The sequence below is a fragment of the Hydra vulgaris genome, chromosome 11, assembly GCF_038396675.1.
Source record: "Hydra vulgaris chromosome 11, alternate assembly HydraT2T_AEP".
NCBI lineage: Eukaryota > Metazoa > Cnidaria > Hydrozoa > Anthoathecata > Hydridae > Hydra > Hydra vulgaris.
This window is the reverse complement of record NC_088930.1, coordinates 41374153-41401329: the sequence shown is the minus strand read 5'-3', so window position 1 is coordinate 41401329 and position 27177 is coordinate 41374153. Positions and strand designations below refer to the sequence as shown.

The following is a 27177-nucleotide window of genomic DNA, read 5'->3' as shown; positions in this document are numbered from 1 at the left end:
TTTGCTTTATCAAAAACTTTATCAAAAAATTAATTTCCGCATTAAAAGTTTAAAAAAAAACTGTTTTTAAAATACTAATTATTATTTTCTATACGCGTTTTAATCTTCAAATAAAAAAAGTATAAAAGGTCTGTTTTCCTTTGTAAGATAAACATTTACATAAATGTTGGAATAAAAACGTCGTCAAATAATGAACTCAGCCGTGACGCAGTTGTTAGAGTTCTGCCTCAGAGACATTTGGGGCCTCTGAGGCAGAACTCTAACCACTGCGGAAGAACTTGGCACAGGCTCTAGCCACTGCGGAAAGAAATCGACACCGGCTCTAGCCTTTTAAGCGATATTGGTAAGGAAAGTGGCACGAAACTTCCTTATTATATGCTCTTCTGCGGTGCTCTGTGATTTAAGTCCGTAAGGACTTTTGGGTGCACCTTAGTAACATTAATAATTGCTAATGATTTGAGATCACTTTTCCGTTTTTAGCTATTTTTATTGAAAAATTTTATTATACTGTGTGAACAAAAATTTCAAAACTAAGCTTTTATGATCTTTTTAGATAGCATGTCTGATCTATCTAATTTTTGGTGAACATTGAAATTTTTTTGTGATGTCCACCAAACTATTAAAATTTCCCTTTATGAACATGAAAATATAAAAATAATATTCTAGATCTTTAGCTAAATTATAAGGAATGGTTTCTTATCTTACTTAATCTTATTTTAACAAAAAGAAAATGTTTTGTTTTCCATTTTAAAGCGATGCCATTACCTTAAATGCTTGACATCCCAAACTATTATCTAAAGAACTTTATTAAAACTGCTGTTTTGCGAGACAAATTTTGAAGTAAAATATGAACAAAGTTTCGCGAAATTTTTCTGGAATCGTCTATAAATTATAAAGTTTATATTCGGTTTATTTGTAACTCTATCTTTATATTTTAGTCATATTACTAGAAACCAGCGTAAAGAATTCTATCCCTGAATCATATCCAGCTAACCCAGTCGTACTTCAAATTACCTATGATAGGTTTAACATCCATACATAGGGTTTATATTATCTTCTGGTTCTAAAAGCTAGCTCAGAAATGATCCAGACAAAAAAATATTCTCCTGCGGAAACAGCAGCTATGTATGTAACTGTATCTATATATTTTAGTCATATTACTAGAAATCAGCGTAAAAATTTCCTCCCTGAACTATATTCAGCTAACGCAGCCATACTTCAAATTACCAATGATGGCTTTAGAATCTATACATTGGATTTATATTGTTTTCTGGTTCTAAAAGCTAGCTCAGACATATTCCAGAAACAGACATATTTCTTTATAATTTCTCTCTTTAATGGTTGTTATGGCGGAAGCGTTTTTACAAAATATAGAAAGAAAGGCCCTTAACATAGCAATTGTTTATACATCCGAACCAAAAACTTACAAGAGATATGTAGATGATTGTCACGCTCGCTTCGCTTCAATAAAACAACAACAAATGTTCCTGAACATCCTTAATGAACAACATCCTGCCATAAAATACACAGTGGAACTTGAAAACGACCTCAAACAACTCATATTCCTAGATATTAATATTACAAACACAGGCTCTGGAGCTTATGAATTTCAAATACGTCGAAAAGAAGCTATTACAAATGTTCAACTTAAACCTAACTCGAACATTAATCCTAACATTATTATTGGCGTTTTCAAAGGATTTTTATGTCGTGCAAAAAGAATTTGCTCTCAAAAACACCTTCAAAAAGAAATTGATTTTCTTATAGACATATTTGTTAAAAATGGCCACGACAAAAACATTCTAAATAATATTACTATAGACTATTTAAAAAACGGTTCAAAAAACACCACATGTCAACCATTAGATACCCAACCCTTTATAAAACTACCTTGGATACCAATTGTTGGTCCAAAACTTTATAAAGAATTTCGAAAACAAAACATAAAGGTTATTTTCACATCAACTCCCAATTTAAAAAATATTTTTTGCAACAATAAAACTAAACTACCACTAAACACAGACCCTGGCGTATACCAGCTAAAATGTTCATGCGGTTCGACATACATTGGTGAAACTAAAAAGAAGGTGATATCGAGATGTATGGAACACCAGAAAAACAGCTTAAAAGAAAAATGGTCCAGTTCGAGTGCAACTGAACATTCCAAAACATGCCATGGTAAGTTTGATTGGTTGCACCCCAAAACATTATCTGTAGCTCCAGAATATCGAACTCGGAAAATCAGAGAATCATTCGAAATAAGCAAAGCTAGGGTTCGACAGGAGTTGAGAAATGGTGATGTGGTTCTCAATCGGTATGACGGTGATAACGTGACAACTAAAACCTGGGGGCCATTTTTTAATAAAATCTGGTGACGTCAGTTATTTGAGAAAATTTTTTGTATTATATTTTGGCTTTTTAGTGTTATCTTTTTAACGGTTTGTTTTTACTATAACGATTTCTTTGTAACTATTTTATTTATTATACCTGATGACGTGATCACGATAGATCAGCGAAATATCGAAATAATTATATATTATTAAATATATATATATATTTTAAAAAAAGTTTATACGCAGCCGTATTTATTAACAAGAAAATGACTTTCAAAGATTATATATATATATATATATATATATATATATATATATATATATATATATATATATATATATATATATATATATATATAAATATATATATATATATAAGTTTAATTTTGCTGTGAGCATATATTCAGCAAGTGTGCTCGATGAATGATATCAGAGCTATATAATTGATTTTTTAACGAGATTAAATAAAAATAACTACATGATTTTTACTACTAAAAGTTTCATGCGTTTAGCAATCATTAGGTAAAAAATACATTGTTTTTTTCGTTAAAAAATATACTTAAGAAACATCGTGGCGTTCAAAAACAATTATAAAACTATAACTATTTGCGAGCGTGGTTTGGTTTTTTTATCTTTGGGCTCGTGGTTGTCAAGCAAGAACTTGTTTTGGTGACGGCACTTAGAAATAATTTCTGTTTTTTTATTTAATAATTTTTGCGTACCTTTGTATGATATTATGCAAAGTTTTTCATGAAGGCAAAGCAAGCATTTTTTTGTTACGTTGCTGTAGGCGGGGACTTGTTTAATTATTGACCAAGTTAATTTTGGTGTTATTTTTAAGTTTTTTTTTATCTGCCATATATACTTTGAAAGGGTGGTTGAATTTTTCATCTTTTTGTTTGTGAATGAGTGTTTGTGGTTAGCCCATCTTTTCTTCCATTCACCTTCTGCTAGGCCAATATATACTTTTTCTGGGGTGTTAGGGGGGGGGGATACTATACATTTATAAATAACATTAGAGGCTCTACATTTTCCTATTATAGGGCAGTTTTCTTTCTTTATGCAATTGCAGGGTGGGTATTCTTTTGGTCTTTCTGAACTAATTTTCTTGTTGTGGCCTTTTATTATACTTTCGATATTTTTGGTGCAGCTGTAACTCAATTTGATGGTATTTCGATTGAATAGTTTACTTAGGGGGTGGGATGTTGGAAAGTGTTTGTCGATTAAGTTCAGGAAGATATGTCCGACATTGGTAGAGACGCTTTTACTGTAAGGGGGGTTAAACCATATTATATTTCTTTTTCTTGTCTTTTTTTCTCTTTTTTGGGGGTTATACTTTAAATTAAAATTAGTGAAGCCATTTCTTCTTAGTTCATCTTCGTATTCTGGTATAGATAAATTAAATGTTTTTTCATTCGAGGAATTTTGTGATAATCTGTTGTTGATAGAGATGGGGATTTGCTTTATTATTTGCCGAGGGTGGTTGGAATCAGAGTGGATGTAACGAAGATATTCATTTGGTTTTTTGAAAGGTTGGTAGGAGCTTTTTTCTAAGTTAAAGGATACATCTAAGAAGTTGACTGTGGGTAGGTTTGTTTGGATCTCTATTTTAAAACCGATCGTTTTTATAACTCTAATTATGTTTTTTCGTATTCTATCAATTTGTGATCCAGTTTTTTTACGAAGTATCATCAGACCATCGTCACGATATAGTCCAACGTCTTCTTTATTTATTATTTTAGATAGTGAGTCTTATATATATAGGCCCACCAGTTCACAAACTTCTGCACCGTCAAAGCAATCCATTGTGACATCAAAGCAGTCGTGTGCTAAGTTTTTCTTTCATGTTTCGTTTTTAAAAAATAGCAAGGACTTTCTGCAATGTTTAATGACTCTGATGTTCTCTTCGCTAATACTTGTGTGTTTTTTTGCCAACAGTATTGCATTACTTAGTATTTCTGATGTAATAGTTGGGTAAAAATCGACAAATTGAATGAAAACACAATGTTGTTTATCTGGTATATTTTCAAACCATTTGATTGCATCAGTGGTATTTTTCCATTGGTTTAAAAATTTTTTATATATATATATATAACATATACATAAGGAATATTTTAATATACTTTTTATTTTTTTTTATTATTTAATAGACTGTCTGCCCCAACCAAACCCTCAGTCGATGTTGCGTACTTCCTTGCAGCAGCAGGGTATAAGGTAGTTGATGTAGCAGCACTCCCTTGTAGTTAAAATAAATTCCTAGCATAATCAACAGTAAGTAAATTAATTGACAATTACTTTGTGGTAATTAAGTGGATCACATCTAAATACCTTGTTTTAAATTTAACAGTTGCAGTTCAAAAACATGAAAAAGGAGCATGTAATACAGATGTCAAGAGGTCCATACAGCGATGGGTAAAGTAAGCTTCTGACAGAAATGGTGGTTGTGCAAAATTTGCCAAAATGTGTAAGCTAAAATTACTTGATGGTTTTTTATTTGTTCTAACTTTTCTTTGATATTTTATATATTTTTCTTGAAATAAAATGTTTTATTGTTACAATGTTTTTATTGTATTAGTCAAGCATTACAGAGTATTGGATTTTATAGTTATATACTTTTTTTATAGTTATATATTTTATAGTTATATACTAATTTTTATAGTTTATACTCATTTTTACAGTTTATTTTATATTTTATTTCTTCGTTTACTTCACTTATTTTTATTTATTTTGGTTACAATATCATACTTATTTTACGAGTTTGACCTAACATTCATTTTGCTTGACTGGGTTTAAATCATATGTAGATTAAACATTTCCTTTTAACTATGCCAATAAGTGTAGAATCATAATTGTTCTCATCATCATTATTATCATTTGTTCAGTTTTTTTAAAATATTTTTACATACATAAAAAGCAATGTGATTGAGTTAATTGTTAGAATTAAATTGAATAATGTTATTAGAATTAAATTGAGTGATGTTAGCTTAACAATGTAATCAAGAATGATGAAAACTAGTAATGTAAAAAGGTAAAATAAAGATAACACAATATTGTGGGTTAATTAATTTTTTAATCTATAGATAAGTTATAATATATAAATATATTGCTACTTTTTAATGTAAATTTAGTGCTTTAATATCTATTTATTATTAGAAATTAGGTGCAAAGCTGTTTAAATGACTTTTAAATCACCTGGCACATCGTCAGGAGAAAAAGATTGCAGTAAAATTGGAGGCCGAGTAGTATCAAGCGTTAGCACATGAAGACATCAAATAGTAATGATGATCTTCCTTTATGCTTTTGCTTTATTCCTTTGCAAGTTAAACGTGTTTAATGTATTAAAATCTTTTATTGAAATACAGAATATTTATAGTTACATTTGTGTAGATCACAATGTGTTTATAGTTTTAAGATATTAGAATATGTTTTTATAATTTTTATATGTATTATTTCATTGAGAGTATTTTTTCGAAAACAACATGATTGTCTAATATTATTATGTAGTCAAAGAGTTCTGATTTAGTGGATAAGCAACATAAGATATTTTTTTTTATATTGCATCCCAAAAAAATTTCATTGATATAGAAATTGATATATAAAATAAAAGAAAACAACAACAAAAAACTCATTAAGTGTGTATATATATATATATACATATATATATATATATATATATATATATATATATATATATATATATATATATATATATATATATATGCACTTAATAAGTTTTTTTTTGTTTTATTTTATTTTTCATACTTCTTTTATTTTTTTTGTATTTCTTATAAAAATATGTATTACTTAATTAACGTAAAAAAGATAAATCTATTACTTTCTTATTCAATCTTATTACTAACTTTTATAGTTTATTTTACAACTACTTTACTTTTAGCTAATTGTTAAATCTATCAGCTTGACAGGCAGAAAAATATGGATATCGAAAAGTACCAAACGTTAATTCATGCAAGCATCAAATTAAAATGATGGTAGAGGTTTAACCGTTCGCTAACCTTAAACTTTTATATTTATTGTATTGCAAGGCAATTTTATTGAAATAAAAATATTCGGTAATATAAAACTTATATATTTTATATAGTTTAAAATATCCCACATTCCATTTTATATCATCCATGCGACTTTTTCAGGTAGGCAAACATCACCCCGCCTCACCTTTTTCTTTCTGACTTGTTTTAATTTAAAATCTTTAAGTTAAAATTTTGCATTTGTCTCCCAAAAGTCTCTGAGTTAAAATCTCGCGTTTATTAAAGTTTTGGTTATTTATGAAAATAGCAGTAAAAAGTAGCATAAAAAAAGACAATGGCAAAGCATCGGCTAAACGCCGTTCGAAAAACGGCTGCTATGCATGGACCATGCCTAATACGGTGAGCAAGACGTGGATTGGACCATGCTTGTCGGCCGATGGTGGGCCAGTAATGACGCCGATAGTGGGTCTTGTATAGGCCAAGCATGGCGAGTTTGCTGGGATGGCACCCATTTTATTCAACTCATTTTTTGAAAAAATAAATCATTTATACCCAACAAGATTTTCAAATAACAATTATACTCAACCAAAAGCAAATTATTCTGCGACTAAGTTCTCGATTGCAATCAGGGGACCCAAATTATGGAACACGCTATTAGATAATGAGTTAAAAAAAATTTCTACCTTTGATCAACTTAATAATAAAAATAAACTTTTGACAATTGACAACGAACGGGAGTTCTTCTGAAACTTTGAAATAGTGTAATCACTTGTTTTTATATTTGTTATTTAATTTATTTTTGCTCATATTTATTTTTGATTTTTATTTGAACCATTACCTTTCTTTGATGTTCATATTTTATCGCATTTTTATATATTTTTAAATTCGAAATCTTAATAAATAAAAGTTTAAAAAAAAAAAAAATTCTGTATATATATAAAAAGTATCTTTATACTTGCATTTATATATGTACTACATATATATTACATTGTGATAACGATATTATTTCTTTTTGTTACTAATATTCTTGTTTTTAAGGGGCTAAATTTATCTTCTTCTTGCCCTAGCCATGCATATACATTTTATTCAAGTCTAATTTTGTAAATATTTTCTTCATGGCGAAATACATAATAATAATCGATGTTGTGCATACCCAGCGGGCACAGACGTCAATCAGACGTCTTAAAGAAGTCTTGATTAGGTCGCGACGTCTCAGACCAAAAAAGACATCCTAAAGACGTTCAATGAAGACGTCTTTATTAGGACGTCCTAATGACGTCAACATTAAGACGTTATTAGGACTTCCATATTTAGACGTCCTATTGACGTCCCTAAGACCTACTTTAGACGTCCTAATTACCTCGGAGATAAGTTGTCTAAAAGACGTTTAAAGGACGTCTTAAAAAAAATTTAATTTTTAATAGATAAATTTACATACAAACTTAGCGCATAAAATATTATGCGCTAAATTGGGTAATTAAAAATGGCTGCTTATTTTGGTTGATTAATTTAATTTTGCTAGGTTGTTTATTATTTAAAGCTATTTTCCGATTTGCTAGACAATTTTTAAATAAAAGAAAACTGACTTTAGTTAATAAGTGTAAATAAGTTGCCAGTATAGTGAGACAATTTTGATAAAAGATAAAAGTGAAATGTTGCAACATGACATTTCACTGTGTATATTATAGAGTAATAATGATATTTTGTGTATCTGTATTTTTTTTAGATTAGTTATTATTTTAAATTATTGGATGAGGTCCCCACTAATTCTTTTGGTTTCGAGACTTCCTAACCCTAAGTTTTTCATATGAATTGCGATTTAAACTTGGAACAAGCTTTGTAGCTCTTTGCTGAACTCTTTCAAATTTTTTTATTTCATTTTTCAAATGTGAATTTCAAACTGGTTCACAAAATTCTAATTCAGGTCTGACTTAACTTGCATATAGTTTTGTAAATAAGTCAGTTGACCAGAATATAAATGTATGTTTAGTGTACCTAGTTTTAACAAAAACTAGGTACACTAAAGCATACATTTATATTCTGGTCAAAAAATATATATATTAAAAATTGTATATATATATTTTTTGTTCAAACTTAAAAAACTTTTAAGTTTGAACAAAAAATATATATATATATATATATATAATTTTTAGGGTACCCGCCAGTTTGATTTTGGGCAAAAATGTTGGGTGTTTTATTATTTAATTTTTTTTTAACCAATTTCAGAAGATTCTGTAGAATATTTTCTTAATTTTTTCCACATGTTTCTTTTATGTAATTAATATTCAGTCCATCATATATTATTTAAAAGAATAAAAAATTTATAGGATAAATTTTAAGGTTCCCGTTTAAAACACCCAACATTCTTGCCCAAAATCGAAGTGGCGGGGACCCTAAAAATTATATATACATTTTTTTGCTCTAACTTATTTTCATATAAATGGTCAATTTATAAACTGATTTGCAAGTTCAATTTCAAAAATTGATAAAATAGGAAACACTCTAATCAGAACGTCTTATGGACGATAAATGAGACGTCTTATGGACGTCCTTAGAGCGTCAGTATACCCGCTGGGTATGTATGTTCCTTGAAAAAATAACATGTTAGCGTATAAAAATATAGTCGTTGCTCACTAGTCAAAAATTTTTTCATTTCTGATACACCAAATATAGAATATTAGATTAACGTTCCAACCCGTGGCAACTTAGATTGCGTTCTGTGCGACGATTAAGAGGGCTTGTTAAATAGTGATAAAAACCGCATAAGTGATACGCTATAATGATACTGAAAGCATCATGCAACACTGATAAGAAAAGATAATTATATAAATATTAAATATGAAGAAACAAAGAAAGTGATAAGTCAAAAAATACATAATCGTGATAGATGTGTATATTAGTCTAGTCCAAAAAATAGTCATGGCTTCTTATTCGCAACATAAATATTTTTAAAAAAAATAGTCATGGCTTCTTATTCGCAACATAAATATTTTTAAAAAAAATAGTCATGGCTTCTTATTCGCAACATAAATATTTTTAAAAAATACAAAAATATGCATCAGAGGACTAGGACCGAGCTGTCAAGCCTAAGTGAAATAATGAAAAAATTAGGATAAGAGAAAGAATAAAAAAGTATATATTAAACAGATGTTCAGAACAAAACAAAGATATTAGAGCAAAGCGTGTACTTTTGAACCTTAATACAAAGGAGGATGGGAATAAAAGGGTGAGGTGGCGAGTTGTTCAGTCCAATTATTAACAAAACTGTAAGTAGCAAGTGCTGTAAAAATACGACCTTATTATGTAAAAAAAGACTAAGGTTATGCGCAGAGTTAAACGAAGTCAATCAGAAAATGTGTACTTTTTTTTAAGGCCAAGACCAAGGCCAAAATTTTCAAGGCCACGACCAAGGCCAACAGTTTCAAGGCCAAGACCAAGGCAAAGGACTCAATTTTCAGCCTTAAGGTCAGGCCAAGGACTAACAATTCTGCTTTGGTGAGAAATAAATTAAAAGCTTATTTTTGATAAATCGAGATATACATTTATACATATATATACAGGACTGTGAGTATGTTTTGTATAATTAGATCTATTTACAATTTTTTCCTAAGTAATTTTTTTTAAGCGTACTTAAGTTTAATTATATATAAGAAAAGTTGAAAGAATATATTATTTTGAACAAATAAACAAAATTGACGAGGAAACATGAGGGATTTGTTTGTTTATTTATTAAAACGATGTGTCATAATATCTTCATCCAAAACAGGATATTCGAAGACTGCTGTTACAGAAATCATTAAAATGTTTAGAGAAACTGGCTCCTTGAAGATACAAAGGAAAGTGGTAAACCTCCTAAGCTAACAAAAGATGACAATAAATATTTAAAAACCTTTTCTTTGAGAAATAAAAAAAAAGCATCAACCGAGTTGACAAAAGACATTAACACAGCAAATGGAAAAAATGTCAGCTCTTCTTGTATTCGACGACACCTACTCAAATCTTGTACTCGACATATATATAAAAGTATAATAATTATTATATATATTTAATTTTCCAAACTTTAATACCTTAAAAAAGGAAATCAAAGAAGATTCAGTATTTTTGGGTATAAAACTCCACACAAAAAAACTTTTCGCTAAACAGCGTCATTTGGCGTACATCTATGTAAAAAGTTAATTTAAGTAAACTTAATTTTTCTTAAAAATTAAGTAAATTTAGAAATAATTTTTCTAAATTTACTTAATTTTCTACTTAGATAATGAATTGATTTACAAAAATGGTTTTGCAAGCCTTGTAGTTTGATTATTTTTGTTTTGTGTGTATTAGCCCACACTATATTAGCATATGTGAGATGACTATGAATTAGACAAAAGTAAAGTTTTTTCTTGAACAGAAATCAAGAAACGGGCAAAATTTGTATAAAATACTTATTGCAGATGAAATTTATGATTCAATGTGCCCAATATGATTTCTCAATGATAAACTTTCATCAATTTGAACTCCAAGAAACTTTGCATATTTTCCCCATTTTATTGTTATGTTGTTAATGAGCAACTCTGGAACTTTTAACTGTAGAGACATTGATTGACCTGTTTTATAAAATAAAATGATAGTTTTTTCACAGTTTAAGAATAGTTTATTTGCTCTAAGCCATAAATTTAAGTTTTCCAGTTCAGTATTCATTGTTTCAAACGTCGATTATAAATTACTATGATTATAAAACAAAGTTGTGTCATCAGCATACATTATTGAAGATACTATAGATGATGCTTTATACATATCATTGATGTAAATGAAAAACAATAACGGTCCAAATATTGAGCCTTGAGGGACTGCACACTCAATATCAAGAACACTTGACTCTTTGTTTATTATAAACTGCTTTCTCAGTTTACTCAGATTTTTTTTACCCACTTATACATTAATCCTTTGATACCATAATGTTTAAATTTTGATAGCAAGATGTTGTGGTCAACTGTATCAAATGGCTTTGAAAGGTCTATAAATACTCCCAGTACATGATCTCCTTTATCAAAAAGTTGAAATATTTTATCAGTGAGTTTAATGATAGCATGCTCTGTTGAACAACTTTTTTGGAAAACAAATTGACTTTTAAATGAAAGTTTGTTTATCTTAAAGTAATTATAAATTCGATTGTAGATTACTTTTTCATAAACTTTAGAGAACACTGGTAGGAGGGAAATTGGACGGTAGTTAGACATACTGTCATAATCTCCATTTTTATAAACAGGATTGACTTTAGCAACTTATCAGGTAAAGTGCTGTGTTCGAAAGACGATGATATTAAATGAAATAAGGGTTTTCTAATACATTCAATGATGTGTATTGCTACATTGCTAATAATGTCTTCATATTCCCATGACTTATTTCGCTTTAGTTCAGTCAGAGCTTCGTTAAATTTGTTATAAGATATTTTTACTATTGATATGCATGATAGGGATTTTTCTCCAATAAAGCCATTAAACTTCTTATTTGGCATCACTATTTTTGAAGCTAAACTGGGACCAAGATTTACAAAGTGTTTGTTACGTTCATGATAAATATCTGATTCATTTGTAATGTGTTTACTATCACAAAATATTTTTTGAGGTATGCTATAGGATAACTTTTTTTCTCTACCAGTTACTTCGTTGCCAGTTGCTTCGTTACTAGTTAGTTCGTTACCAGTTACTTCGTTTATAATCGTTTTTTTAATGTCTAATTTATTTTTATTTAGCAGATTTAAAAAAACACATTATTTTAACTTGCCTAATATTTTTTTGAATAAAAGTGTTTATAGGCTTTGCATGTTTTTTCATCACTTTTATCCTTTAATTTTAAAATTTTATTTAAAGTTTTTGCATTCTTTCAGACGATTTTATAAGATTATGTTTAATGCATTGACCGACTCATAGACCTACTAAATATCCCCAAGTTTTTTGCGGCGAAATTTTCAATTATTTGTTTTTTCTGCCTACAAGTGTATGCGCGCATATTTTTTTTAAAAGAGATTGTTAAAATTGGAAATTCATCTCTATAAGCATTATAAATGTATTTTGTGTGTGTGGTTAGCAGAAGAAATTATGACTCAAAAGGCAATCATGCAAGTTATTCATAGTTATGCACGAATTATTTATGCAAAAAACGTTGATTTGATAAAAAATTCACGTTGCTCAGTTTGATCCATTTTTAGCACAGCATATTGTAAAAGTTTGGCAATACAGGAAAAGATTCAACATCGTACTATCTTTTAATATATATATATGTAAAAGAAATAAAGGAAACTAAAATTTTTCCATCAGTATTGATACTACTCCTGATATTACCCATATAGATCAAATGTATTCATTTTTGGATATGTTCAAAAGAATGGCTGTCCGGTAGAAAGATTTTTAGAGTTTTTACCCAACTCTGGTCATAAATCTGAAGAATTAGCAAATGCTACACTTTTAGTTTTAGAACCGCATGAATTAAACATAAACAATCGTCGTGGTCGAAGTTACAGCAATGCGACTAACATTTATGGTAGATATTCAGGACTTCAAGCTCGCATTAAAGAAGTTAATCTTTTAGCTACATTTGTACTATGCTTGGCACAATCTTTAAATCTTGTAGGAGAATGCGCTGCGGACTGTTGTAGAAATCCTTCTGAATTTTTCATTCTGCTTAAAAATATCTATAAATTTTTCAGTGCTTCTACATTTAGATGGGAAATACTTCAGGACAATTTAATAAAAACAGAAAATGTCACTTAAAAAACTTATCATATACCAGGTGGTCAGCATAATCTAGTGCAAGTCATATACCAGGTGGTCAGCATGATCTGGTGCAAGTCATATACCAGGTGCTCAGCATGATCTGGTGCAAGTATTAGTTAAAGCAAAAATTGGAATTAAATAATTAATGGCTGTCTTTTATAAAAGATGATAAACCAGAAAAGTTAATCATAAGATTAGAAACTATGGACTATATTTAAAATTGGACAGTCTTGAAACAGCTATAATGGTCACATTATGGGGTAATATGCTAGAAAGATTCAACAAAACTACCAAACAATTGATGTCAGTTGAGATTGATTTAGAAACAGTTGTAAAAATATTTCGTCAAACCCGGATATTCATTAGTTTTTTTGTTTTGTTTTTTCAATATTTTTTTTCATAATTAAAAATCTAACGTACCTCTTTTGATTATAATTTTATTAAAAAAGGGCGCTTTAAGAAACAGTGCCCCATTTATTTATTTAGTACCAAGATAAGAAACAGTGCCCCCATTTTAAGAAACAGTGCCCCCATTTATTTATTTAGTAAAATTATTTTTTAAAAAAGGGCGCTTTAAGAAACAGTGCCCCATTTATTTATTTAGTACCAAGATAAGAAACAGTGCCCCCTTTAAGAAACAGTGCCCCCATTTATTTATTTAGTACCAAGATAATAAAGACGCAATTTATTGTCACTAAAATGTTTTCAAATGAATATGTCAGATTTCAATTATTTATAAGATTCTCACTGCTTTGCAACAATGACAATGGGAAGTATTGTTACTTACAAATTACCACAGAAGTAAATAAGCCCCCATGTTTCACTAATAGCTTATGAGTACTGGTCCATTATGGATATTTTAAATTCAAACAAATGTATTCTTATGTGGATTAAATAAAAGTATAGATCATGAAGTGAGTCTTTTTGAAAAAATTACAGTAACTGATAACCATGTAATAATAAAAATTAAGCCAAATTGGTAAATGAGATTCTAAGTTAATAATCAAGCTAAATTTTTTAAGAATAATGCTATTGATTAAAATTATATTACGATTATAATTATATATAAATATAAATATATATATATATATATATATATATATATATATTATATATATATATATATATATATATATATATATATATATATGTAAATGATGTTAGTGTATTTTACAAATAGAGTGCTCAATGTTCTTAAAGAACAGAGCAATAATTAATTAGTAAAAAACACTTATCTAACTTTTATCTTCGACTTGAAGTTTCACCATTGCTGGATCATCAGGAAGAGTATATATATATATATATATATATATATATATATATATATATATATATATATATATATATATATATATATATATATATATATATATATATATATATATATATATATATATATATATATATATATATATATATATATATATATATAGAAACTTTTAGATAGTAATGACTTAAAAGTTAAATTTTTCCTTTTGAAACATTTTATAGCTCAATAAGTTTGCATTTGGTTTTATAATAAATGATATAAGCTGAATATACATAATTTTTTTTAGTTTGTATGTAAATTCAATAAAATAAAATAAAAAAATTAACAATACCAACTTTATAACAGATACATGCTAAAGGGTATTTTATAACAAACCCTTTGTAAAATCTCTATGCTGCAACCAAGGTAGCAGCATGGATTTTTGCCTTGCGTCCTTTAATAATTATTTTACAATAAGATGATCTTAAAAAGATAAGTTATATATAAATATATCAAGTGCTACTTAAAAACCAAGTGCTACTTTGGTTTTTAGAGAATATATGTATATATTATAATTAAAAACCTGAATAACATTTTTAGTACGTTTTCTACTAATGATTTATTTTAGCTTAAGAAAAGTTCATTTTAAAATTTTTTTTGTTTTAGCCTAAGAAAATTTCATTTAAAAACGAAAAAATCTTTTTAGCCTAAGAAATGTTCTTTAATCTTCTTTTTTAACCTAACCCTTTATTCTTCTTCTTTAAACTAAGAAAAGTTGATTTTAAATGTTCATTTTAAAGTTTTAAAATTATTTTGAATAATTAGTTGTCAATTTCTTAAACAGAGAGACAGTTCAAGGTACACAGTGGTATAACTCGTTTTGGGGTTAATATATAGTTTAAACACAAGGAGAATAAAACCTCTACTTTGGTGCGAAAAAGAAGATCACGATTTATTGAAATGTGTCACAATAAATTTACTCTGTTTTAATATTTGGATCCGTTGGCAAAATTTGAAGAAAATAGAGTTATGAGAAAATGTGTAACCATAAGATTTAAATCCATAAGCATAAAATTTAAACTTTTTAAATTTTATCATATCATATTTTATCAAATCATAAAATTTTTCTTATTGTAGCGTGTTTTAATTAAATTTCAAACATTACTCAGCAATCATAAATTAAAATATAACCGGCTGCGATTTACCAAATAAACAAAATCATCGTCTGTTGGCATCGCAACGTTCAGATGCAGTAATAAAAACAGCACGGAAACTAGTTAACGGAGCTAGCTAACGGAGAAATTTTAATTGAAAAAATTATCGGAGAGAGTAATACACGGAGCTTATACGGACGGATTAGAATACCATTTACTTTTCTCCGTTTTATAACCGGCCGTTTAGAGTTTTTTTATTAACGGACGTTCAAATTCTTCGTTAGTTTAACGGAGAGATTTAAATACGGCTGAACACATTCTATCTAAGAAGATCATATAAGCTAAGTTATGAAATTTTAGTTGACACAATACAATAAAATTTTCAATATAAATTGTTAAAAACAAAAAGGTAATCCCAAATCATTAGCAATTATTTCTTATTAGTTTTTTTTTTCTTCTGGGGTCTCTGTAGAGTTGTTAGTGCTTTGCCTTGCCTTAAGATTAAAAATTAAGGCCTTGGCTTTGATTTTGGCCTTGAAACTGTTGACCTTGGTCTAGGTCTTGGCTTTAAAATTTTGGCCTTGGTCTTAAAAAAAAAAATACATGAAATTAGATGACTAAAAGTTTTAATTCTTTTATGTAAAAATACTTTTATGTATTTTTGTTTTCGGTTTTCATACATTTCTTATTGACTTCGTAGAACTTTGCGCATAACCTTGGTTTATTTCTACAACATGTGGTTTATTGTCACAGCAATTGTTACCTACAGAACCTAAACGTTAGGCAAAAATTTAAGTCTTTGGTCTTAAAAATGATTGCGTAAGCAATTAAAATTCTTTTGAATCTCCTTGAAACTCTTATTCTTGGCCTTGGCCGTGTAACTATTTCCCTTGGCCTTGGCTTTGCTACTTTTGGCCTTGTTAACAACTCTGGGCCTTTGTGTTCTGAGGCAGAACTTTAACCACTGCGCCTCGGGTGAGTTCATTATTTGACAATAGTTTTATTCCGTCATTTAATGTAAATATTTACTTTACAAAGAAAAATAGATCTTTGATAATTTTTTTTATTTGAAGATTAAAACGCGTATAGAAAATAATAATTAACATTTTAAAAACAGTTTTTTTTTAAACTTTTAATGCGGAAATTAATTTTTTGATAAACTTGTGACGCAAAACCCAACTTTACATTGCTTGAAATGCGTACGTAAAACGTCTAATGCATAAAGCTTTAAAACAAGATTTAATACATATACAAAACCTACATAACATTTATGTACTTATATTATTTATATATGCACTACAGTTATTATTGATACTGAAAAAACAAAAGTTTAAGAAATAATCGTTGGTTACTGATTAAAGTTGTCAATCCAAAATCGAATCAGGCTGTTTGTTAAACACATCTTTATAAAGTTCTCTACCCCACTCCCACATTTCTTCGTCCCATTTGCCATCAGATGTTATTTTGACATCCTCCCCGACAATTTCTTTTAGCAAAATAAGGATCGCAGTTACTGCTGGGTCATATAGCCTACGGGCAGTTTTGCAAAAAGTCCAGTTGAGATTATCGGAAGTAATTTTAAAATCTTCGTATTCCTCATCACCTGAGCCATTGATAAAAATAACATCTCCAGCAGATTTGTCCTCGATGGGATATTTTTGAATGATAGCGGCAGCAATAATTTTATGGGCTCCAACTAAAAACTCTTTCCATTTTGAAGGTTCAATCACCTTTTTTAATTGCCAATAGTGCGTGTACCCCATCGTCTATAATACAGTTATAAAAATTTTAAAATTAAACACTTCATCAATTTTTATTAAATGTGAAATGAAAACAATACATTTACCATAAGTTAGAACTAAATATTAACGTTCCAAAAATACCAAACTTATTGTTTATTAATATGAAAAGTAAAGCAACTTATAAACTACAAAGTTTAAGATTTTTTTAATGACTTTTGATGTTTTCAGCAACTAACGTTTTTAAAAATCAAGTAAACATTTCTATTACGTCCATATATATATATATATATATATATATATATATATATATATATATATATATATATATATATATATATATATATATATATATATATATATATATATATATATATATATATATATATATATATATATATATATATATTTGAATTGCAATTGTAATGGCTATTGTTACTGCAACTGCACTGCAATTGCCACTACAACTGCAATGTTATTACATTAAAATTACAATACAAAAATGGTTTTACAACAAAAAAAGTAATTAAAATAGGCACTTGAGTCCATTTTATTATCTCGTAATATAATTAAGCTAAAATGTTAATTTTAATTTTATTGCATTAAAAATGTTAATCTTGTTTTAAAATGGGTTTAACCAATTTTGTAGCACTTCTGGTTTTGTAGCACTTCTGGTTTTTCTCCAAAAATTTTACAGCATAAAATTTTTACGCAGTAATGATAAAAAAAAACTAAATAAAAAGCGTGTAGGCATGATAAAAAATTTTACGCAGTAATGATAAATAAAACAACTTTCAGTTCACAACTAATCTTTAGAAAAAATATATATAGCAGAAAAATATATATACATTAATATAGTCATAGACACATTACACATTAATATAGTCATATCTCTATTACAACATTAAATTGTGAAAAAATAAAACACAAGGTTGCCCAATTTTAAATTTTCTTAAATATTAAAGATACGATATTATAAATATTATAGATCAATATAAACGATATATATCTATACATATATATATATATATATATATATATATATATATATATATATATATATATATATATATATATATATATATATATATATAAATATATATATATATATATGTATATATAAATATATATACATATATATATATATATATATATATATATATATATATATATATATATATATATATATATATATATATATATAAACAATATAAATAATATAGATTAATATATACGACTAATTTATAATAATATTATATAATTTATAATATATTTATAATATAATATTACTAGTGATATATAATAACTATATACGATACGTTATAATAACTATAAACGAAATAGATATAAATATTATAGATTAATATATACGATCAATTTATAATAATATGTTATAATTTATAATATATTTATACTATAATAATATTAATAATATATATAATAACTATATATATTACGTTATAATAACTATAAACAATATAGATATAAATATTATAGATTAATATATACGACTAATTCATAATAATATTATATAATTTATTATATATTTATAATATAATATTACTAATGATATATAATAACTATATACGATACATTATAACAACTATAAACATTATAAATATAAATATTATAGATTAATATATACAACTAATTTATAATAATATTATATAATTTATAATATATGTAATATATTTCTAATAAAATATTACTAATAATATATATATATCTAGTAATTATTTCAAATAAATTGTAAAATAGGCTTTTTACAAAACTATAACCTTTCCTTTTTCAAGGTCAACAAGCAATGGAAAAGTCCATACTTGATTTTCCTCAGTCTCATAGACCACATCAAACAAAGTTTTTTTTAAGTTAGGAGTTGACTTGTTTACTCGAAGAACTTCACCTGTACACCAAAAGTATTTTTTAGCGTCGATTTTCATTATTTTATGTTGAATAAATTTCCCAACAAGATAATTAACATCATTTAGAATGACAGCCAAGATGTTTGTTTTTTGTTGATTTGCTAATTGAGACAGTCTTGCATTCTTTAATTTTTCACTTAACTCTTCTTTCTGTTTTCTTTCAATCAAAATATCTCGTTCTTTTCTTTCAATAAGAATAACTCTTCTCTCAATAGGCTCTGGAAAAGTCCTTGTTCTAATAACTGATTGTAAATTAGTGAACAACTCATAGTTTGTTAAGTCTATTCGCTTACTACCATGCATTTTAGTTTTGTAAAGATATTTAGGTTCGCATTTAACTTCCATAACATACCTATAAAAATCCAACTGTGCTCTTAATATTTTTTTGCTTTTAAATGTGTCAACTAACAAAACATATTCATCACCTACTTCTTTTGAGGTCAACCACACCTTTGTCCTCAATTTTAACAACTCATTAACCGATTTAGCTTTTTTTAAGAAGGCTTTATCTTCAGCTGTTTTTTTAGCTTTATGCTTTTCAGACAACCTTTCACTCATTTCAAACTTTAATTCTAAATGACGTTGTTTGTAATTATCTATCATTTTATTAAAGTTTGTTGAAGCTTTTTTTAGCAATGAGTCACGCTTATCTAAAGTCTTTTTATCCAACCAATCTAGTTTTTTTTTTATACCACATAGTATAAGCTTGTATAGTTTGTATTTTGGCATTTGACTTTGTACGAATTAAAAGATCCAATACCGCAAAGTCACTTTCTGACGCTTTGTTTGTTGTTGGAACATTCTTTGCAGCCTTACTTATATTATCAGAAGGATTCTAATATTTACCTCCAGGAAGTTGATCAGCAGATTGTCTTTCCAGAACAACTAACAAAGAATGACAAATTACTTCTAATGTCTGCTGTGTTAAAATATTTAAATCAGTGTCATTAGTCTCTTCAAATAATTTATCATACAAAATATCTTTATGAATATTAACATCACTTGGACTGAATATAGGTGTTTTCGAGATCATAATTGATGATACATTTTTACACAAATCTAAAAGTTTCATTTTTAGGGTTAACAAAAATGGATTCATATCAAAAATACTCTTTTGTGATTCAGCCAAAGTGGACCTGTAATTATTTTATCAACTTTTCAAAGAGCCCGCACTTCTGCTGAATATAATTTGTTGCTAATATCTTCTTTAACTGCAAGTAAAAGAATATTTTGATTTGGCCAATTTTGAAGAAACTCTAAAATATCTTTTGAATAAAAATCCAAAGCTGCAGCATTATAATATAATATATTAAATCTGTTACCAACAAAGGGTGCAAGCATACACTTACTTTGTCCTTTACCAGCAAGAAATGCATTAAAATACCCAGCAACTCCAGCTTCATCACTTCCCCTTACATGAAAAGCTTTACATGTAGTTCTTATTAATCTAGTGGCACCTGATTCAGCAGTATTGAATGCAAAAATATTTTCATAACTAGTGCTTAAAACTGGCCCAAGATCAGACATGGTAGTTTTAAAAGAACATACAAGGTTAGAAAAATCGTTTTCCTTGCTGCTATTTTCTAAAATATCAAATATATCATCTAATGTTTTGGTTAACGCATTAATAGTACAATCTGCATCACTGCCAGCCATTTCACATAATTCAAAAGATAAAGTATTTCCATTTGTGGTAGTAACTTGGAAATTTTGAAAATGTTTATGATGTTTAGTGGTACCGTCACTGTGAAGATAATTGCCCGAATTAATTTCTACAGTGTTTATTATTTCTTCTGCAACTTAAAGTTGAGCAAGTGCTAAAGCCTCAGTCATAAATCGAGATTTTGTACCAATTGAGGGAAGCTTCTCTATATCTATCTTTGCTAGTTTTTTTAAAACAATTGTGATAACTTCAATAACTTTGTTCATGCTGACATTCAAAGAAACTAACTCCATAATAACTTCTCTTATACCATTGAATACCTTCCGTTTAGAAAAGCTATTATTCTGCGATCATGTAGAAGACAACTTAAATTAAAATCTTTATCTTCTTTGCTTAATACTCTAGTGTTAGGAGAGTCAGTATCCTTTTCAGGATTATTTAAACTGTTAGAAGACAAATTTTCATGCTTATTTACTACCATGCTAAACTTCTTGTTTACATAATACAATTTTTTGCATGTAATTCTTTTTTTCTCATGAAGGAGTGCAACTTTATTGTCACTTTTTTCAAGCTTAACTAACAAAAATTTATTTCTTTTATTAGGATTTTAATGACTTTATTATAAAAATCTTTTAATTCTTTTATTTCCTTATTTTGATTCTTTTTTAATTGATGAATCTTTGCTTTATTACTTGCATGTAATAGTTTATATGTCCTTCTAGGCTCGTTAGATGTAATTTTTTTTTCATATTACTAATACGAACATTAGCAGATTTGAACTTATTTATACAACCAGATAAAACAAGTTTCAATTTTTTAAAACAGTTTTTCGAGGTTTGTTGGTTCAATTTTTTTTTTTACCCTTCGTTTTATTTTTTTTACTTGATTTCATAATTCACAACTAATTTCCGAAATAGGCGGTTTAAAGAGCATCAGCTTATATATATCTCTTCTTTTATTGTTTTTTTTTAACGATTTAAATTTATCTACAACAATTTTTATTTTGTTGTACAAGCTCAAATTATTTTCAGTAACTGAAAACAAAAATTGGAGAACCGGCTTCTGAAATTCGAGCACACCATTTTCAAAGATTTATCACTGAAGCATAGATACCAATCATATAATTCTTTATTATTCATTATGATAAGGCTAATTGGTAAAGCTACAGTTAAGCGGCCTAAAATAATTTTATTTTTTCGCTTGTTACGCTCTCGTGTGAAGCCTTGCTCAAAGTAGTGACTTTTTAATATAAACATAAGAAATATTTATTGGCTTCAGTACATACATCGACTATCTTATAGCCTGCTACTACAAGGGAGTGCTGCTACATCGACTATCTTATAGCCTGCTGCTACTAGGGAGTGCTGCTACATCGACTATCTTATAGCCTGTTGCTACAAGGAAGTGCTGCTACATCGACTAAGGGTTTGGCATGGAGCAGCATCTTTTTTTATTATTATTATTTCACTTAATATTTCTAATGTTTAAAAAGCATCCTCTGACGAGAGCGCAACAAGCGAAAAAATAAAATTATTTTAGGCCGCTTAACTGTAGCTTTACCAGCTAATTTTATACAAATACTGTATACAATTAAATTATTATATTGTTTTTGCAAATTAGTTACCGAAATAATTTTTGAAACAATATTAAGACGGACTTAAAGGAAGAACAGGACGGGATTTAGCAGGTTTTAACTTAAATTTAAAAATTAAGCTGAATACCCGAATAATAGCAAAAACTTTTTTTAAAGTTATTTTAGGCCAACTTATTCATCGCAAAACCAAAAAAAATAAAAAACTAGAAACAAAGAAAAATAGTTATATATTATTTTAAAGGATGCCAGAACGCAAATAAAATAACTTTAAGCTAAAATTGATATTGAAAACTCTAGCAGATATTTTATGAAAGATTAATCATTTTACTTTTCGTAAAACGTTTTACTATGGCATAATAGATTAAAAAAATCGGTCTAAATTTAATCTGAAAAAGTTTTCTTTATATATAAAAAACTTTGTTGTTTGCAAATTTTGTCTACGGAATTTGTCACGTGACTGAAGTGCCTAATTAAAACCTTTTGTTTATTTTTGTTTTTTTTATACTAAAACAAACAAAATAAACAAATCATTAAAACTGCTTTTAGTTTTTGAACCTTTCTTGACCTTAATTTTTGAATCAAATTATCTCTGAAAAAAAAAATCTAAAAAAAACAGTTTTATTATTATTGTTAAGCTGTGGTTCTACTTTTTGCAATAAAAAGATTAAAAAGTTACTTAAAGTTATCAGTTAAACAATGGTAAAACATGCACCTCGTACTAATTTTTCGGCATAAAACATTAGATCTTATTTCCTTAGTCGTCTTTTTTTTCGATTATCGATATCGCGAACTCAGATGTTGAAATGTTACAAAAAATGTAATTATAGAATAGAGTTACAAAAACTCGTTTAGCAATTAATGCTCCAAATGTCAGTTTCTAGATATTAAAAAATATTATAAATACGTTATATTAATAATTTTCATTAATAAAGTCAAACCTTTTATTAATCCAGCTAATCAAGCAATGGAAGTATAAAACAGATGAAAGCAGTAAACTTCAGTTCAAATATCAAAGTTTGCTTTAAGTCCTTGCGGTATTAATTGCGTAACTAATGTTTAAAAATAACTTTTATTAACTCATTAAAAAAATTATATTCTTTAGTTTTATGCATTAACATTACGAATTATCAGTTTCAGTTACTGAACATTAATTTTATTGAAGGAAGATGATAGTTACTTATTTTAAAAGTTTTTTTTTGTTAATTTTTTTTCATTGTTTTGAATAATGACAAAGCATTAAATTAACAACTAAAACATTTTTCCAAAAGTTAAAAAATTTTTTTTTTCTAAATAACTAAAAAATTTAAGTTTCTTCAATTGCACATCTTAATTACGGTTGTTCGCTGAAATACAAGACTTTTTTTTTTCAAACATCTTTACTTTCAACAAAGCAGCAAGCAGTTGGAAGTTACTGGAAGAGAAAAGATAAAGTTCATAAAGCAAGATAACGATTAACAGACGACTTGGAAAAAAGATTCCAAGTTATATAAATCAGGAAAATAAGATGAAGGGAGCGAAATCTAAAGAACTGAAATGTTTTAGAAAAAAAACTAGACGAATAAGAATTTTTGGAACCTTAGGAATACAGTTTTTAAAGGAGCACATAGGACCAGGGCCGTAGGAACAAAAAAATGTTATGGGAGAGTGGGGGCAGATCTACCTCGCAATAGTTTTACGGACCTTTTTTCTTTTTTTTTTTTAGTCATTTTTTCATTTAAATTTTTCAAAATTATTTATTTGAAAAATTATTAGAAAGGATGGGGGGGGGCAAATGCCCCTGCTGCCCCTCTCCCTCATTCCCCCTCTCCCGGTTGCTAAGGGCCTGCATAGGACTACTGCTATTACGGAATCTACATAAGCGAAAAATTACCTTTGATAAGATGCTATACGAAAAAACGAAAAATAAAAAAAAACTATATTCTTCTTATTTTTTTTTTCATCCAAAAGCAAAAAACTCAATTTCCTCTTTTCCCACGTTAAGTTTTTGATATCCATTTGAGATGATTTAAAGTGACGTTTTTTTTTTTATGGTTTCACACATTTTCTCGTGTTTTCACTAAATTTAAATTTACTAAGTGTTGCTAATTTTCATGAGTTAATGGTAATCTACATCAATGTCGCTAGCATCCGCCTTGTGAATCTTGTTGGATTCTACCACTAAATAAAATTTCTTGGTGTTGATTACGTGCAAAAAGTCCCTAATATTTTTACTTCAATTAAAGTTTCGTCCACTGTGCCATATTCATGGCAGATGTAGCTGACAACTGACAGCTTGTAATATGGATGCGCAAAACAATGGAAATACTGTTTAAAAATAAACATTATTGAAAATTTTGGTTGTTATATTTATATGCAACAAAAAAATATAGAAAATTATGTTCTTTGACTGATATTTGATATGAAATGAATATTTTAACGTCTGATTGCAGGAGTTCAAAGTGGTGATCTTTAGTGTCGTCAACCTCAGGGCTGCTTTAATGTTGTTTGCCATCACAGTCCGCCTATTTTAGACATTCCATGTTTCATGAGTCTTTGCAGCTGACTTTAAAAACAGTGGCCTGGTGTTCAAATTTAAACTTGGCACCATCTATACTAGTCAGGAAGGTCATAGTCAGAGCTGCGCAACAAGGGTGCTTTGATAGAACGATGTTTATTACGATAATAGTAATAGCAATAATAATAATTATATTATTTAATTATTATTTGTTAATTAATTATATTAATAACAATTATATTTGTAATAACAATAATTATAATAGTAACAATAGTCAGAGCTGCACAACAAGGGTGCTTTGACAGAATGATATCATCATTGCAATTTTCCAGAAATTCCACCAAAAAGAAAGGCGTCGAGTTGAACTGCTCAAGGTCCACCTTCTCCTCTCTCTCTGTTATTAAACTAAACAAAACTTGTTGCAGGTGCAAACATTGTTTGAACAAATGTCTGTAGTTATTGCAAAACGCTGATTGAAGTAATTTACTTATGCAAAATAACTTAAATCGACAACAACACTTTGAAATCTACAAAACGCTGATTGAAGTAATTTACTTATGCAAAATAACTTTAATCGACGAAAACACTTTAAAATCTACAAAATAAATTCTGAAACTAGAAACGGTTATCTTTAGACAGTTTTTGGAATAAATTGCTTCAACACACTTTCGTGTTCATATTAAACTCTTAATGCAGGTTGGACATGAGGTCTGCAAAGAGTTTCTTAGTTTGGGCTTTTTTTAACATCTTGAAAATGAGACACTTGACTTGAGAATAACAACTACAACTAAAAGAATCATTTTTATTTTATTTTTTATTTAACGTTTATTTCGCTGATTAAACAATATTACAATTTTTCATATAAAATAAATAACATCGTAAACATAAAAAACCTTTATAAAAAACGTTTTTAATCTTTTTAATTTATAATATATATATATATATATATATATATATATATATATATATATATATATATATATATATATATATATATATATATATATATATATATATATATATATATATATATATATATATACTGTTATAATCAGTCAGGGACACAAAGAAGGTAAGGATGATGCGTTTATCATCACAACCTTTTCATAGACGCCCCTTTAGTCACTCATTAAAATAAAAATAAAAAAACACTTTAATTTTTAAAGTAAAATAAAAATTTAATAAAGCAAAGCTCGTTTGTTTTTTTTTGTGTAAAAAATTGAAAACAAAAAAAAAACAAAAAAAAATTCAAACACATAAGTATAAGAAAAAAAAAAAAGAAAAAGAAAAAATACAAAAAAATCTGAAAACAAATACTGTAAACTATAATATATATGTCAGGAATAAAGGAGATGCATTTTACTTTGTTGTTTATGAAAATGCAATGCTTTTTAGATCCTTAATATTTTTATTTTGGAAACGATTCCAATTTGATCGACCACGGTTTGTAATTAGAAAACTTGACTCCTGTGATTAGTTTTTCCTAGTTGATAGTCGTTCCTGGTATTTGAACGCAGATTATATTTTTCAGAAAATGATATCAGGAAGTTATCTCAAAAAACGCTTGGTAGAAAATTGTTTTTATACTTATACATAAAAATTAATATCTGTAATGTGTTAAGTTTCTCAATATCTAGAACCATCACGCTTTTCATCACTGGGGCCGGGTTTACTAACCTATATAAATAATTAATTGCGTTGCATGCATGGTTTTGCAGGCTTTGCAATTTTAGCAATTTGGTCTTGAGTGCTGGCCCAAACAATATTTGTGTACAAAAGCTGACTATGTACAAGACTAAAGTAAAGCATATTATGTGATTTACTATCGAGAAAAGGTCTTGACTTATACAAAACACCTATTACAGAGGACACCTTTGTTTCAAGAAGACTAATATGGTTTTTCCATGACAAATTTTCATCAAAAAGTACTCCCAAGAATTTTGAGTATTTTTCACGTTTAATTTGATTTTTATTAATAAACAGTTTAGGCAGCTTTAACGGAAGATTAATTGATTGTTTTTTTTTATGAAATAGAGTAAAGCTAGTTTTTTTACAATTTAGGGATAATTTATTTGCTATAAACCAGAGGTTAAAATTTTTGAGTTCAATATTCATAGTTTCAAACAAAGTCTTTGCATCAAGATGATTAAAAAATAAATTTGTATTGTCAGCATACATAATTGTAGATATTTTTTGGGAAGCTTTATGCATATCGTTAATATATATTAAAAACAATAATGAACCTAGGATTGAACCCTGAGGAACTCCACACGTAATATCAAGGG

At 27.7% G+C, this 27177-nt stretch overlaps 1 protein-coding gene and 2 long non-coding RNA genes across 4 annotated transcripts; 2 read left to right on the top strand and 1 right to left on the bottom strand.

Moving 5' to 3' along the window:
• The first annotated feature begins 1346 nt into the window (after positions 1 to 1346).
• On the top strand, positions 1347 to 2375 carry LOC136087039 (uncharacterized). The gene has a single exon (XM_065809546.1). It carries the CDS (start codon positions 1347 to 1349, stop codon positions 2373 to 2375), a length of 1029 nt encoding a protein of 342 aa, XP_065665618.1.
• Positions 2376 to 2734: 359 nt separating this feature from the next.
• On the top strand, positions 2735 to 6398 carry LOC136087654 (uncharacterized). 2 transcript variants are annotated; one of them, XR_010641969.1, is made up of 4 exons: positions 2735 to 4604; positions 4681 to 4797; positions 5487 to 5608; positions 6229 to 6398. It is a non-coding gene; the product is annotated as an uncharacterized LOC136087654 (long non-coding RNA). The 2 variants fall into 2 exon arrangements; XR_010641968.1 differs by having other exon boundaries at positions 4681 to 5608.
• A 10302-nt stretch (positions 6399 to 16700) lies between these two features.
• Positions 16701 to 23529, bottom strand: LOC136087653 (uncharacterized). Its single transcript, XR_010641966.1, has 2 exons — positions 23337 to 23529; positions 16701 to 17246 (listed from the first exon to the last, which is right to left on the bottom strand). It is a non-coding gene; the product is annotated as an uncharacterized LOC136087653 (long non-coding RNA).
• Positions 23530 to 27177: the final 3648 nt, after the last annotated feature.

Bases quoted from the DNA above. Each gene is read 5' to 3' on its own strand.
- LOC136087039 (XM_065809546.1), top strand. From the start codon at position 1,347: ATGGCGGAAGCGTTTTTACAAAATATAGAAAGAAAGGCCCTTAACATA.